The following is a 12,986-nucleotide window of genomic DNA, read 5'->3' on the forward strand; positions in this document are numbered from 1 at the left end:
CACTCCTCTCCTCCAGTCATTGTCGCAATTGAGAGAGAGTGCGCTCACTCTCCCCCTCCCTGCCGCTCCCTCCCCGTGGGGAGAGTGAGAGAGTGGGGTGGGAGGGAGGGCACAGGCAGTGGGAGAGAGGGAAGAGAGATGGAAGCGAGAGAGGTGTAGAGAGAGCGTAAGAGAGAGGTGGAAGAGAGAAAATAATCGAGGGAGAGAGATCAAGAGAGAGGGTGGGGGAGTGCGAGGGAGCTCCGTGGAGCTCGCCTGCTCTGCGTGCGGTGCTGGGGGTTGCCTCCGCTCCGTTGTCTCCGCTTCGCTGTCTCTGCCGTCGCAATGGACGCACGGTGGCTGGAGCGAGCCGCCTCGCTCTGCGGACTCTGCCCCAGCACCGCGGGTAGGACTCACAGACACGCGGACTCGACGACACGCAGACACACGGACACGCGGACTCACGGACACGCGGACTCACGGACACACGGACACGCGGACTCACGGACACGCGGACACACGGACACGCGGACTCACGGACACGCGGACTCACGGACACGCACACTCACGGATACGCGGACTCACGGACACGCGGACACACGGACACGCGGACACACGGACACGCAGACTCACGGATACGCGGACTCACGGACACGCGGACACACGGACACGCGGACTCACGGACACGCGGACTCACGGACACGCGGACACACGGACACGCGGACACGCAGACACGCAGACTCACAGACACGCGGAATCACGGACACGCGGACTCGCGGACACGCAGACACACGGACACGCAGACTCATGGACACGCAGACTCACGGACACGCGGACACGCAGACACACGGATACGGGCACTGGTCGACCGTTTGACGAATGGACAGGACAAACAAGTGAACTACGTATACGCACACAGACAGCCAGACGGATACATAAACGGAAGGGCCAATGGATGGGTTGATGGAGAGACACAGGCACGCGTTATGGGTGGACGGACGAACTCACGCGCAAATCGATGGACACATTGATGGACGGGCGCATGGTGATGCACATGGACGGATCGCACTGATGGACAGATCGAAGCACAGACGAATGAGTGCATTGACACATTGACAGATGGAGCGGCACTCCGATATACGTACTGCACACACAGACAGACGCACAGACAGACACCGACAGACACACAGATGGGCATACACAAAAGACAAAGACGCAGCAGCACACAAAATACAAAGATCCCCCTATAGTCTCAACAGATTGTCGGGGAAAGTGCTGTTAGCGAGCACCCATGAAGGCCAGCATCGCACACGAGGTGGTGGGTGGCCAGCAGCACGCTCGGCTGCCTTTGTCTCCCCAGTGGGGATGTTTACACATCGCACCAGGTACTCATTTGAGGTTGAGACGACCTAGGGGAGGCCCAGGACTGGTCCAGATATTGGTCACCGATGTTGGCCGTGAGCGGGAATCGAACTCGAGTGCGCTCACCCCTACTATACACATGTACACAAAGATCCCCCATATAGCCTTAACAAACTGTAGCGGCAAGTGCTGATAGCGAGCACCTATGAAGGCCGGAACGGTACACGAGGGGGTGGGTGGCCAGCACCACGCCCGACCGCCTTTGTCTCCCTAGTGGCAATGTTTACACACCGCACCAGGTACTAATTTGAGGCCGAGTCAACCTAGGGGAGGCCCGGGACCGGTTCAGATAATCGTCACTGGTGTTGGCCGTGAGGTTCATAGCGCAGCGCGTTAACCGCTACACTATCGCTCCCCACACATGTACACACACACGTGCACACACGTACATACGCACAATAAACCCACATCTCCCTGATGCAGCGAGCGGAAAGCGTGGAGACCCCATAATTAGGGACCCCCCCACCCCTGCCCCCTTTGTATCCCCTCTGCACCCCCTCGCCATCCCACGCCGCGCTCTCTTCGAGACATCGGCCACAGGCAGCAGCAGCAGCATCATCATCATCTTGTTGTTGTGTTTAAACAACGCCTCCTCACTCAGCTCATGAGACCCGGGCTGGGCTGGGTTACCCGCGGCTGGGGAGACACGGGGCCCGTGGACTACACCGCACGCGTGTATGGGTGTGTGTACGTGTGTGTGTGTAGGTGTGTGTACACGTGTGTGTGTAGGTGTGTGTACACGTGTGTGTAGGTGTGTGTACACGCGTGTGTGTGGTGTGTACACTCGTGTGTGTGTGTGGTGTGTACACTCGTGTGTGTGCGTGTGTGTAGGTGTGTGTACACGTGTGTGTGTAGGTGTGTGTACACGTGTGTGTGTAGGTGTGTGTACACGTGTGTGTGTAGGTGTGTGTACACGTGTGTGTGTAGGTGTGTGTATGTGTGTGTGTAGGTGTGTGTATGTGTGTGTGTACACGTGTGTGTGTAGGTGTGTGTGTGTAGGTGTGTGTGTGTAGGTGTGTGTGTGTACACGTGTGTGTGTGTAGGTGTGTGCACACGTGTGTGTGTGTAGGTGTGTGCACACGTGTGTGTGTGTGTAGGTGTGTGTACACGTGTGTGTAGGTGTGTGTACACGCGTGTGTGTAGGTGTGTGTACACGCGTGTGTGTGTACACTCGTGTGTGTGTGTGTGTGCGTGTGTGTAGGTGTGTGTATGTGTGTGTGTGTAGGTGTGTGTAGGTGTGTGTATGTGTGTGTGTAGGTGTCTGTGTGTAGGTGTGTGTACACGTGTGTGTAGGTGTGTGCACACGTGTGTGTGTGTAGGTGTGTGTACACGTGTGTGTGTAGGTGTGTGTACACGTGTGTGTGTAGGTGTGTGTACACGTGTGTGTGTAGGTGTGTGTACACGTGTGTGTGTAGGTGTGTGTACACGTGTGTGTGTGTGTAGGTGTGTGTACACGTGTGTGTGTGTAGGTGTGTGTACACGTGTGTGTGTGTGTGTGTAGGTGTGTGTACACGTGTGTAGGTGTGTGTACACGTGTGTGTGTGTGTGTAGGTGTGTGTACACGTGTGTGTGTGTGTAGGTGTGTGTACACGTGTGTGTGTGTGTAGGTGTGTGTACATGTGTGTGTGTGTGTAGGTGTGTGTAGGTGTGTGTACACGCGTGTGTGTAGGTGTGTGTACACGTGTGTGTGGTGTGTACACTCGTGTGTGTGTAGGTGTGTGTACACTCGTGTGTCTGTGTAGGTGTGTGTACACGTGTGTGTGTGTGTGGTGTGTGTACACTCGTGTAGGTGTGTGTACACTCGTGCGTGTGTGTAGGTGTGTGTACACTCGTACGTGTGTGTAGGTGTGTGTACACGCGTGTGTGTGGTGTGTGTACACGTGTGTGTGTGTGTTTAGGTGTGTGTACACGTGTGTGTGTGTAGGTGTGTGTACACGTGTGTGTGTGTAGGTGTGTGTACACGTGTGTGTGTGTAGGTGTGTGTACACGTGTGTGTGTGTAGGTGTGCGTACACGTGTGTGTGTGTGTAGGTGTGTGTACACTCGTGTAGGTGTGTGTACACTCGTGTAGGTGTGTGTACACTCGTGTAGGTGTGTGTGTGATGGTGTGTGGGGAGCGGTAGTGTAGCGGTTAGCGCGCTGCGCTATGAACCTGGCGACTCGGGTTCGATTCCCGCTCACGGCCAACACCAGTGACGATTATCTGAACCGGTCCCAGGCCTCCCCTAGGTCGACTCAGCCTCAAATGAGTACCTGGTACGGTGTGTAAACATCGCCACTAGGGAGACAAAGGCGGTCGGGCATGGTGCTGGCCACCCACCCCCTCGTGTACCGATCCGGCCTTCATAGGTGCTCGCTAACAGCACTTGCCCCTACAGTCTGTTAAGGCTATACGGGGGATCTTTGTCTTTGTAGGTGTGTACACGCGTGTGTGTACACGTGTGTAAGTGTGTACACGTGTGTAAGTGTGTACACGTGTGTAAGTGTGTACACGCGTGTGTGTACACGTGTGTAGGTGTGTACACGCGTGTGTGTAGGTGTGTACACGTGTGTGTGTAGGTGTGTAGACGTGTGTGCGTACATTTTTATGTGTAGGGGTTTGCTGCGCTGTGAACCCGGCGACCCGAGTTCGATTCCCGTTCACGGCCAACACCAGTGGCGATTACTGGTCCTGGGTCTCCCCTAGGTCGACTCGGCTTCAAATGAGTACCTGGTGCGGTGTGTAGTAAACATCGCGACTGGGGAGACAAAGGCGGCCGGGCGTGGTGCTGGCCACCAACCCCCTCGTGTGCCGTGCCGGCCTTCATAGGTGCTTGCGAACAGCACTTGCCCCAAACAGTCTGTTCAAGCTATATGGGGGATCTTTGTCTTTGTGTCAGTGTGTACACGCTGACAGCACTTGCCCCAAACAGTCTGTGGGTGCCGACTACACAGGGGATCTTTGTCTTTGTGTACGCGAGTGAGTGGTGGCACCGTGGTGAGCGGATTGCGCGATGGACGAGGCGAGCCAGGGGTTCACGGCCATCATCGTCATTATCGTCGTCGTCGTCATTGTCGTCGTCGTCATCGTCGTCGTCGGGGAATGACATCTGGGAACCGGGAGAGAGAGAGAGAGCGAGGGAGGAGAGGGAGTGATTGAGGGAGAGACAAAGAGAGGGGGTGAGAGAGAGGGGGTGGGAGAGAGGGGTGAGTGGGGAGGGTGGTGAGGGAGAGAGAGGGGGGAGGGGGTGGTGAGGGAGAGAGAGGTGAGCGGGGAGGGTGGTGAGGGAGAGAGAGGTGAGCGGGGAGGGGGTGGTGAGGGAGAGAGAGGGAGAGAGAGGTGAGTGGGGAGGGTGGTGAGGGAGAGAGAGGTGAGCGGGGAGGGTGGTGAGGGGGAGTAGGAAGCCGATAGAGGTTGGAGAGAGCGTAGAGCGGTTGCTGTGAGCCAGCGTTTGGCCCCTCAGCATCGCCTCGGGGAGCGGTGAGATGGTGAAGTGAGAGAGATGGTGAGGGGAGCGATGGTGAGGGGAGAGATGGTGAGGGGAGAGATGGTGAGGGGAGAGATGGTGAGGGGAGAGATGGTGAGGTGAGAGATGGTGAGGGGAGAGATGAGGGAAGGTGAGCGGAGGTGAGGGGATGTACAGTGAGCACAGGGCTCCATCACGGTTGCTTAGCAACGACATGCTGGTTTCCTTGGCAACGCAGGTAGCGGAGCGTATCGGACTGGGGACGGGGGAGGGGCCGCTCACATTGATTAAACACACACACACACACTTACACAACAACAACAACAACCACCATTCGCCACTAAGTGGCAGTGACGTCACCACGACGCTTGTGCCAGGCCATGTGCACATTGAGGCCACGTGAAGTGTCGAACGCCCGTGGGCAGGAGGTCACGGGGCAGATCCAAGTGCCACGGGTCGACTGACTGAGATGACTGAGATGACTGGCTGATGCACCACCTGTGCCCCCTACTGTGCCAACCTGCTGTGCTTGAACCACCCGGCGCTCCGCTCGTTGTTGTGAGCGTCGCTCCTCCGCCCTCCGTTGTTGTTGGAGGGCGACTACCTCCAACTGCCCAGTAGCGTCCTTCACGAGCCTCCTCCACAGAGGCCGATCTTGACACCGCTGGTATCAGTCATTGGCAAGTCCACTCAGTTCCACGTCGTCCTGTACCACATCACTCCATCTCTTCTCTAGCCCGTGCCGCGCCCGTTTAGTCCCCTCAATCCGGCCAAACAAAAGCTGTTTCGGCATGCGGTGGCTGGGCATGCAGGCTACATGACCCAGCCAACGCAGCCTTGCCTGCCGGAGGTGCTCACCGATGGGACCGTGCCCAGATCTTTCAAAGATTTGTGAGCTCCTCACACAATCCAGCCTGGTTAAACCCAGGATGGATCGTAGGCAGGCTAGCCTAAATGTTTCTAACCGGCGAAGATGTTCCATTAAGGGGGTCGACGTTTCGCAAGCGTAGAGAAGGGAGGGAATGACCGTGGCCGAGAAGACCTGAAGCTTAGTGCGGAGCGACAGACCAGGTAGCTTCCACACAGTGTTACGCAAACGATGAAAAGATATTGCCGCTCGATTCGAGTGAGACCTCTGCTGTTAAACTGGAGCCGGCCATAAGCACACTGCCCAGGTATGAGAAACTCTCCACTCTCTCCACAACTGCCCCATCACCGATTGGAAGTTGTGGGGGTGGAGTGTCCGATGGTACAAAATACCCAGGCAGGTGCTTAGTTTTGGTGGGGCTGATGGTAAGGCCCCACCTCTTAGTGGCACGCTCCAGTCTCAGCAGCAGCGTCTCCAACGCCTCCTCTGAATGAGCAGCTATTACCAAATCATCGGCATACATAACGTGGTTGAGCAATAGGGAGCCATCCCTTGACCACACCCGGGCATCGATCAGCCTCCAATTATATCTGTACCATATGGAGTTTCATACTCTTTGGTTCTATTCGGTAAAGTCACGTAAAAGTATAAAACAAAAAATTAAAATAAAAAATTCACGACGTTTCAGCCACAACACAAGTGGCCTTCATCAGGTGAATGGACCAGACTGTCTCGAGGACAGCGCTGGAGTGAACACAGCCAAGCTCAGACCACGACCTTTACGCTTGTGTGAGAGGAATTAAGGTGCCTTGACAAAGGAATTAGCATAAAAGTTAGCATTCAATTGGCGGACTTTGCATGATGAACGGTGTAGAGGGGGTGAACATGTGCAGACGGGCGAGGGGGGGAGGGGGAGTTTACATATTGATGGTGTGAAAAGGCAATTTAAGCAGCTGCGAAAGTTTGGGATACTACTACTTGAAAAATATACTGTACCATTGAAAATTAGTTTAATGTTTGGTTCGATTTAGAACATCTTTCCAATGGTTGCTTAATTTGAAGCCATCTTCTCGGTTGAAATTGTGTCTGTGTTTGTAAATCTGAATTGCCTCGTGAACAAATATTTGATAAAAACCCGTGGGTTTGCAAAGCACCTTGGTATCGGAGAAAAGTATATCGTGATCACCCACAGCGTTGTAACAGTGATCAGCTACGGCAGAAGACTTAGTTCTGTCGTGTTTCAAATCTGATTTGTGCTCGCGAATTCGGTCAGAGACATGTCGTTTCGTCTCCCCGATATAACAATCACCACAGGTGCAGATCAATCTGTAAACTCCGGGGTACTGTAAGTCCGGAATAACATACTTCACGGAAGGGATCAAGTCACGGATTTTGTGTACTGTGAGGAACCGGACCAGGATCTTGTGTTTGTTTAGAATTTTGGAGATCTTTTTAGTAACACCTGCTATATATGGCAGTGTGATGATTTTGATCGGAGTATCAAGTGGTTGTTTCTGTATGGAGGGAGAAACAGTGAGCCCTGTGGTAAAACGTTTTGATGAGAGAATTCTTTTGCATCGGGTGGTGGTGGGAATCAGGTTTCAAGTAGGAATCTGTGTGGGTGGGTTTCCTGTAGACAGAATGTCCCAATGAGCCATCAGGTCTCCTCTCAAACAGAACATCCAAGAATGGCAGCTTGCCATCTTGGAGATTCCCCCGGTTCAGCTATTGAAGGCTTCACAAACTACGTGGTCAAAATAGATGTTAAATAATGTGGGAGCCAGAGGACATCCCTGTCGCACACCCAAAGGTGTACAGGCAATGGCTCTGACTCCCGGCCACGTAGTTTTACCTGGGCCCGCTCACCATCATGAAGGTCCTTAATGATCGTGAGCAGAGGGTCAGGTACTCGAAAAGCACGAAGAACAACCCAGAGCCCAGGCCTACTGATGGTATCATAGGCCTTGACCAGGTCAATAAAGCAGAGATGTAGGTCTTGCTGGAATTCCCCACTCCTCTGCTGTAGCAGACGGACAGAAAATATGGCATCTGCGCAGGACTGCCCTTTCCTGAAACCGCATTGGGACTCCGCAAGCCTCTCCTCAGCGTGCCTGGCAAGGCAATGTTGAATAATCCTTGCCAGGACCTTTCCCGGCACACTGAGGAGTGAGATGCCCTTGTAGTTGTTACAGTCTGTGCGGTCCCCCTTCTTAAAGAGGGGGACCATCAGGGCATCCTTCCAATTCTGCGGAACCCGTCCAGTGGTCCAGACTGTTGTTATGATGTCATATAGGGCAGTCTGTGCACAAACGCCACCCTCCCTCAGCATTTCGCTTGGGAGATCATCTCTGCCCGCTGCCTTTCCTGGTCTCAGACTCCGAATCGCCTTCAGTACTTCCTCAACAGATGGCACTTCAGCCAGCCACTCACAGGGGGTGACTTCTTCCAATATTTGAGGCACCGCAGCCTCAGCAGGGTCATCCTGACTTTGTGCCACGATGTTTTCCTGGCTGAGGGATTTTCCCTCCCTCAGGACCTCACAGAAATGCTCAGCAAATCTGCAAACCTGTTCCTGGGGGTCGGATATTGGATCACCGTTTTTTCTCCTAATGATGGTAATAGGTGTGGCGCTGCAGGTTACTTTTTTGATGGAGTTAAATAGAGATTTGTGATCGCGGGCCACTGAGGCAGACTCCATCTCCTCAGCAACCCGCGACCACCACCCATCCTTGCAGCGCCTCACGACTCTCCGCACCTCCAAGCGAAGGCTGTGGTAAGCCACCTCATTCTCTGACGTGGGATTCTGTAGCCGATGACAGTGGGCCTGTCGCTTTTTCTCAACCATCCTGAACACCTCCTCTGTCATCCAGGGTCTCTGGGGAGGTCTGGACAGCGTACCCAAAGCAGCCATTGCAGCTGCATGAGTCACAGTCCTAAACCTCGCCCATTTACCCTCTACGTCAGGAGGAGTGGGGACGATGCCAATCCCAGCCGCAAGCGATGATAAAATTCTCGCTTGCAACTTTCATCAGCTAACTGAGACTAGGCCACTTTAGGTTGGAATGGGGTCCTGGGTGTACACCCACCACCGGAGTGGAAGAATGGCAGGCGAATCTTACAGATTACTAGTCGATGGTCAGAGGGCAGATCAGCTCCACGGTAGGTTCTGGTGTCAAGGACATGGGCTCGCATCCGCTGGTCCATCACTATGTAGTCCAGCAGATGTTCTTGCTTGGACCCGGCATGCATCCATGATGTTGTGTGGATGCGCCGATGCCGGAACAGCGTGTTGGTAATTACAAGTCCATGGGCTGCACATACACACACTCACACACACATATACACACTTACACACATACACATACTTACATACTCACACACATAGATACACATACACACACACGTGTGTGTGTGTACGTGCGAGTGTGTGGGCAAGGTCCCATCGGTGAGCTCCTCCTGCAGGCAAGGCTGCGTTGGCTGGGTCATGTAGCCCGCATGCCCAGCCACCGCATGCCGAAACAGCTTTTGCTCAGCCGGATCGAGGGGGCTAAACGGGCGCGGCACGGGCTAGGGAAGAGATGGAATGATGTGGTACAGGAGGACGTGGAGCTGAGTGGACTTGCCAATGACTGGTACCAGCGGTGTCAAGATCGGCCTCTGTGGAGGAGGCTCGTGAAGGACGCTATTGGGCAGTTGGAGGCAGTCGCCCTCCAACAACAACGGAGGGCGGAGGAGTGACGCTCACAACAACGAGTGGAGCGCCGGGTATCTAAAGCACAGCAGGTTGGCACAGTAGGGGGCACAGGTGGTGCACCAGCCAGTCATCTCAGTCGACCCGTGGCACCTGGGTCTGCCCCGTGACCTCCTGCCAGCGGGCATTCGACACTTCACGTGGCCTCAAGGTGCACATGGCCTGGCACAAGTGTCGTCATGGTGACGTCACCGCCACTTAGTGGCGAATGGCGGTTGTTGTGTTGCATTTAGCGCACTGCACTACAAATCCCAGACCCGAGTTCGATTCCCACTTACGGTCAACACCGGTGACGATTATCTGAACCGGTCCTGTGCTTCCCCTAGGTCGACTCAGCCTCAAATGAATACCTGGTGCGGTGTGTAAAACATCGCCACTTGGGAGACAAAGGCGGCCGGGCACGGTGCTGGCCACCCACACCCCCTCGTGTGCCGTGCCGGCCTTCATAGGTGCTACTCGCTAACAGCACTTGCCCAAACTGACTGTTTAAGGCTATACTGGGGGTTCTTTGTGTATGTATGTATACGTGTGTGTGCGTGTGTATTCGTGTGTGTGCGTGTGTGTATATACGTGTGTGTGCATGTGTGTGTGCGTGTGTATACGTGTGTGTGTGTGAACAGGAGCGGCAGGCGAGTGCATGGGGAGGAGTGGAGTGAGATGAGAGGGGAGAGGTAGGAGAGAGGAGAGGGATAATTTTTGCATGAATTGTGCAAAGGAGACACAGTTCTGTTAAACCGCAGGGAGTCTCCAAGTGAGCGAGAGAGACACGGGGTCTCCATGGCTCAAAGAGAGAGATAGAGACACGGGGTCTCCATGGCTCAGAGAGAGAGAGAGACGGGGTCTCCATGGCTCAGAGAGAGAGAGAGACACGGGGTCTCCATTGCTCAGAGAGAGAGACGTAGGATCTCCATGGCTCGCATTTACTCCGAGCCAAGGCATGAGGTCATGGAGAGTCTGTCATTGAGGCTGGTCTCTCCCTGTGTGTGGGCGAGCGTGAATTACGCGCCTGGGACTGTGTGAGAAGCGTGTGTGGTTTTTGCACTGATCTGCATTCGTGTATGTGCAGGTTTTAGGGTATCCGATTGTGTCTGGCGCCACGGTGGCGAGAGGTTAACTACCTCGCCTGCTATACAGGAGACAGGAGTTTGTGGGTTCGATCCCGACCCTGACGCCTGCTGTATATTTGGAGTTTCACCGTCTCTCTCCCCGTGGTCAAATGGATTTTTCCTTCCACATTTAGAATCAACGGTCCCGTGTTCAGAGTATTTGGATGCTATACATTTCCAGGTGATGATTATGATGATAAGCGTCTAAGTTGAGCTGTAGTTTGTGATAGCGAGGTTGCCTCTGAAAAACAGCTACATAGCTCAGTGGGGCCTTACCTGGTAAAATAAAAGATAGTTTCGTTTTTAGTTTCGTATACCTTGAGGAATGACAGTGGTCAGCTCACTGAGCTATAAAGCCATTTACGGCCAACTAAACCGGTCAACTTTACTCATGGCCACCACCGTTGACCATTATCTGAATTGGTCTTGGGCATCCCCTAGATCAACTGGGCCTGAAACGAGTACCGGGTGTGGTTGTGTAGACATCAGTGACTGGGAGACACAAGTGTGCCGGGCGTGGTTTTGGCATCCACCCCCTGGCGGCTGCCTCATGCAGCCCCCAAGCCCTGCCCCACCGCATGCCCAAAGCAGTTTCGGTTTGTCGGGATCGAGGCGGCTAAATGGGCACGGCATGGGCGAGAGCAGCGGTCAGCAACTGTTCAAGGAGGAAGAAGAAGTAGAAGATCGAGAGATGTTTATCTTGGGTTTTTGTCTCCGACCAAAATAGTTGGAGAGCCGCGACGCAGCAGCCGTGGGTTGACAACAATGACGACAACAACAACGACGACAATAACGACACACATTGTGACTCAAACTAAATGGGTGATTGGATAACCTGGTGTCTATTTCGTTTACCTCCACTTAGTTATTCTTTGGCTGTTGTACGTTTTGTTGTCACTACCAAGACAGTTCACGGCGACCCCATTCCCTGACATTTATTCAATTATCTTCACGTTCAATTACGTTTCAGATTTTTTTTTAACGAACGACTGCTGCCCGCAAGGGACAGCCAAAGAGCCGCCAGGGGGCAGCCAAAGAGCCGCCAGGGGGCAGCCAAATAGCCGCCAGGGGGCAGCCAAAGAGCCGCCGCGTGCTGGCTCCGGAGCCGCGGGTTGCCTACCCCAGTGCTAGAGAAGAGATGGAACCGATGTGGTCCACGAATATGTGGAGCCGGTTGGACCTGCTGATGGCTGTTACCAGCGGTGTCAAGATCGGCCTCTGCGGATGAGTCTCCTTTTAAAGAAGCTGCTGGGCAGTCGGAGGCAGTCGCCCTCCAGCAACAACAACCGGAGGGTAGAGGAGCGATGCTCACAACAACGAGCGGAGCACCGGGCGGGCAGATAAAACGCAAGTTGGCACAGTAGGCAACACAGTCGGTGCATCTGCCAGTCATCTCGGTCAGTTAACCCATAACACCTGGGTCTTGTACATTGACCTGCCAGCGAGCCTTCCGCACTTCACGTGGCCTCGACATGCACCTCGCCTGGCACAAGCGCCGTGGTGACGTCATCACCACGAGTAGTGAATGGTGGCTGTTGTTGTTGTGTACCGTTGTATACAAGTCCGTGTGTGGTCGGGCATCGATTGGCACGCTGCAAGGAACCAGCGACCCGAGTTCGATTCCCGCTCACGACCAACGCCACTGACGATTATCTGAACCGGTCTTAGGCCTCCCCTAGGTCGACTCAGCCTCAAATGATAACCTGTTGTGGTGTGTAAACATCGCCACTGGGGAGACAAAGACGGCCGAGCATGGTGCTGGCCACCCAGCCCCTCGTGTATCTTTTCGGCCTTCATAGTTGCTACTCGCCTAACAGCGCTTTCCCAAAGAGCCCATGATAGGCTATACGGGGGATCTTTGTTATATTGTACTGTTTGCCAACCGGTGACACTGCGGTTGGCTCACTGCACCACAAATCCGCCAACCCAAGTTAAATTCCTGCTCACGCCTGCCGTCACCAGTGAGCTTTCCAAACTGCTTTCAACAGACGGCCTAGGTGCACGCCGCTCCAATTTGTAAGAGCGTTTGGCGTTGAGTCACCTTCATGATCTTCGATTAATCCGTTTCCGTAAGCCCCACCGCCACCTGACACGGCCGCATAAATGCGGCTGTCACACCGTGCGCGAACGTCTCATGATGCGCCCAAAATCATCGATCGCCTCCGATTATGAAATCACTCCAAGCGAGTGTCGAGCGACTGCAGGTCACGAAGCTGTGCACACACGCACGGCAATTAAATTTGTTCGGTTACGTCAGGCGGCGGAGGGTTTGACAACGCACGCGACCTGAAACAGCAGAGAGGGTGCTGAAGTTGGCCTGGGGTCGCATGGATGGTGTCTGGAGGCGGGCGGGAGCACGGTGGAAACTGGCCTCGAGAGAGCGAAGAAGAGCAGGATCAACGAGGGGGGAGGCTC

General features: G+C 54.4%; 1 protein-coding gene across 4 annotated transcripts in view; it reads left to right on the forward strand.

Annotated features, from left to right (window-relative positions):
* LOC116937582 (unconventional myosin-XVI-like) overlaps positions 1 to 12,986 on the forward strand; it is a 165,170-nt gene that overhangs the window by 44,515 nt on the left and 107,669 nt on the right. Inside the window, exon 1 of one of the 4 annotated variants that reach the window (XM_032944726.2) lies at positions 28 to 385. The exons of 2 other annotated variants lie outside the window; for them this stretch is intronic. In XM_032944726.2, coding sequence (XP_032800617.2) covers positions 325 to 385 — 61 coding nt within the window. In that variant the 5' untranslated portion in view covers positions 28 to 324. Of the gene's footprint in view, positions 1 to 27; positions 386 to 12,986 lie in introns of those variants that run through there. One more of the 4 variants, XM_032944727.2, reaches the window with a different exon arrangement.

The sequence above is a fragment of the Petromyzon marinus genome, chromosome 55 (genome assembly GCF_048934315.1).
Source record: "Petromyzon marinus isolate PM22_M1 ecotype Great Lakes invasive population chromosome 55, UKy_Petmar_22M1.pri1.0, whole genome shotgun sequence".
NCBI lineage: Eukaryota > Metazoa > Chordata > Hyperoartia > Petromyzontiformes > Petromyzontidae > Petromyzon > Petromyzon marinus.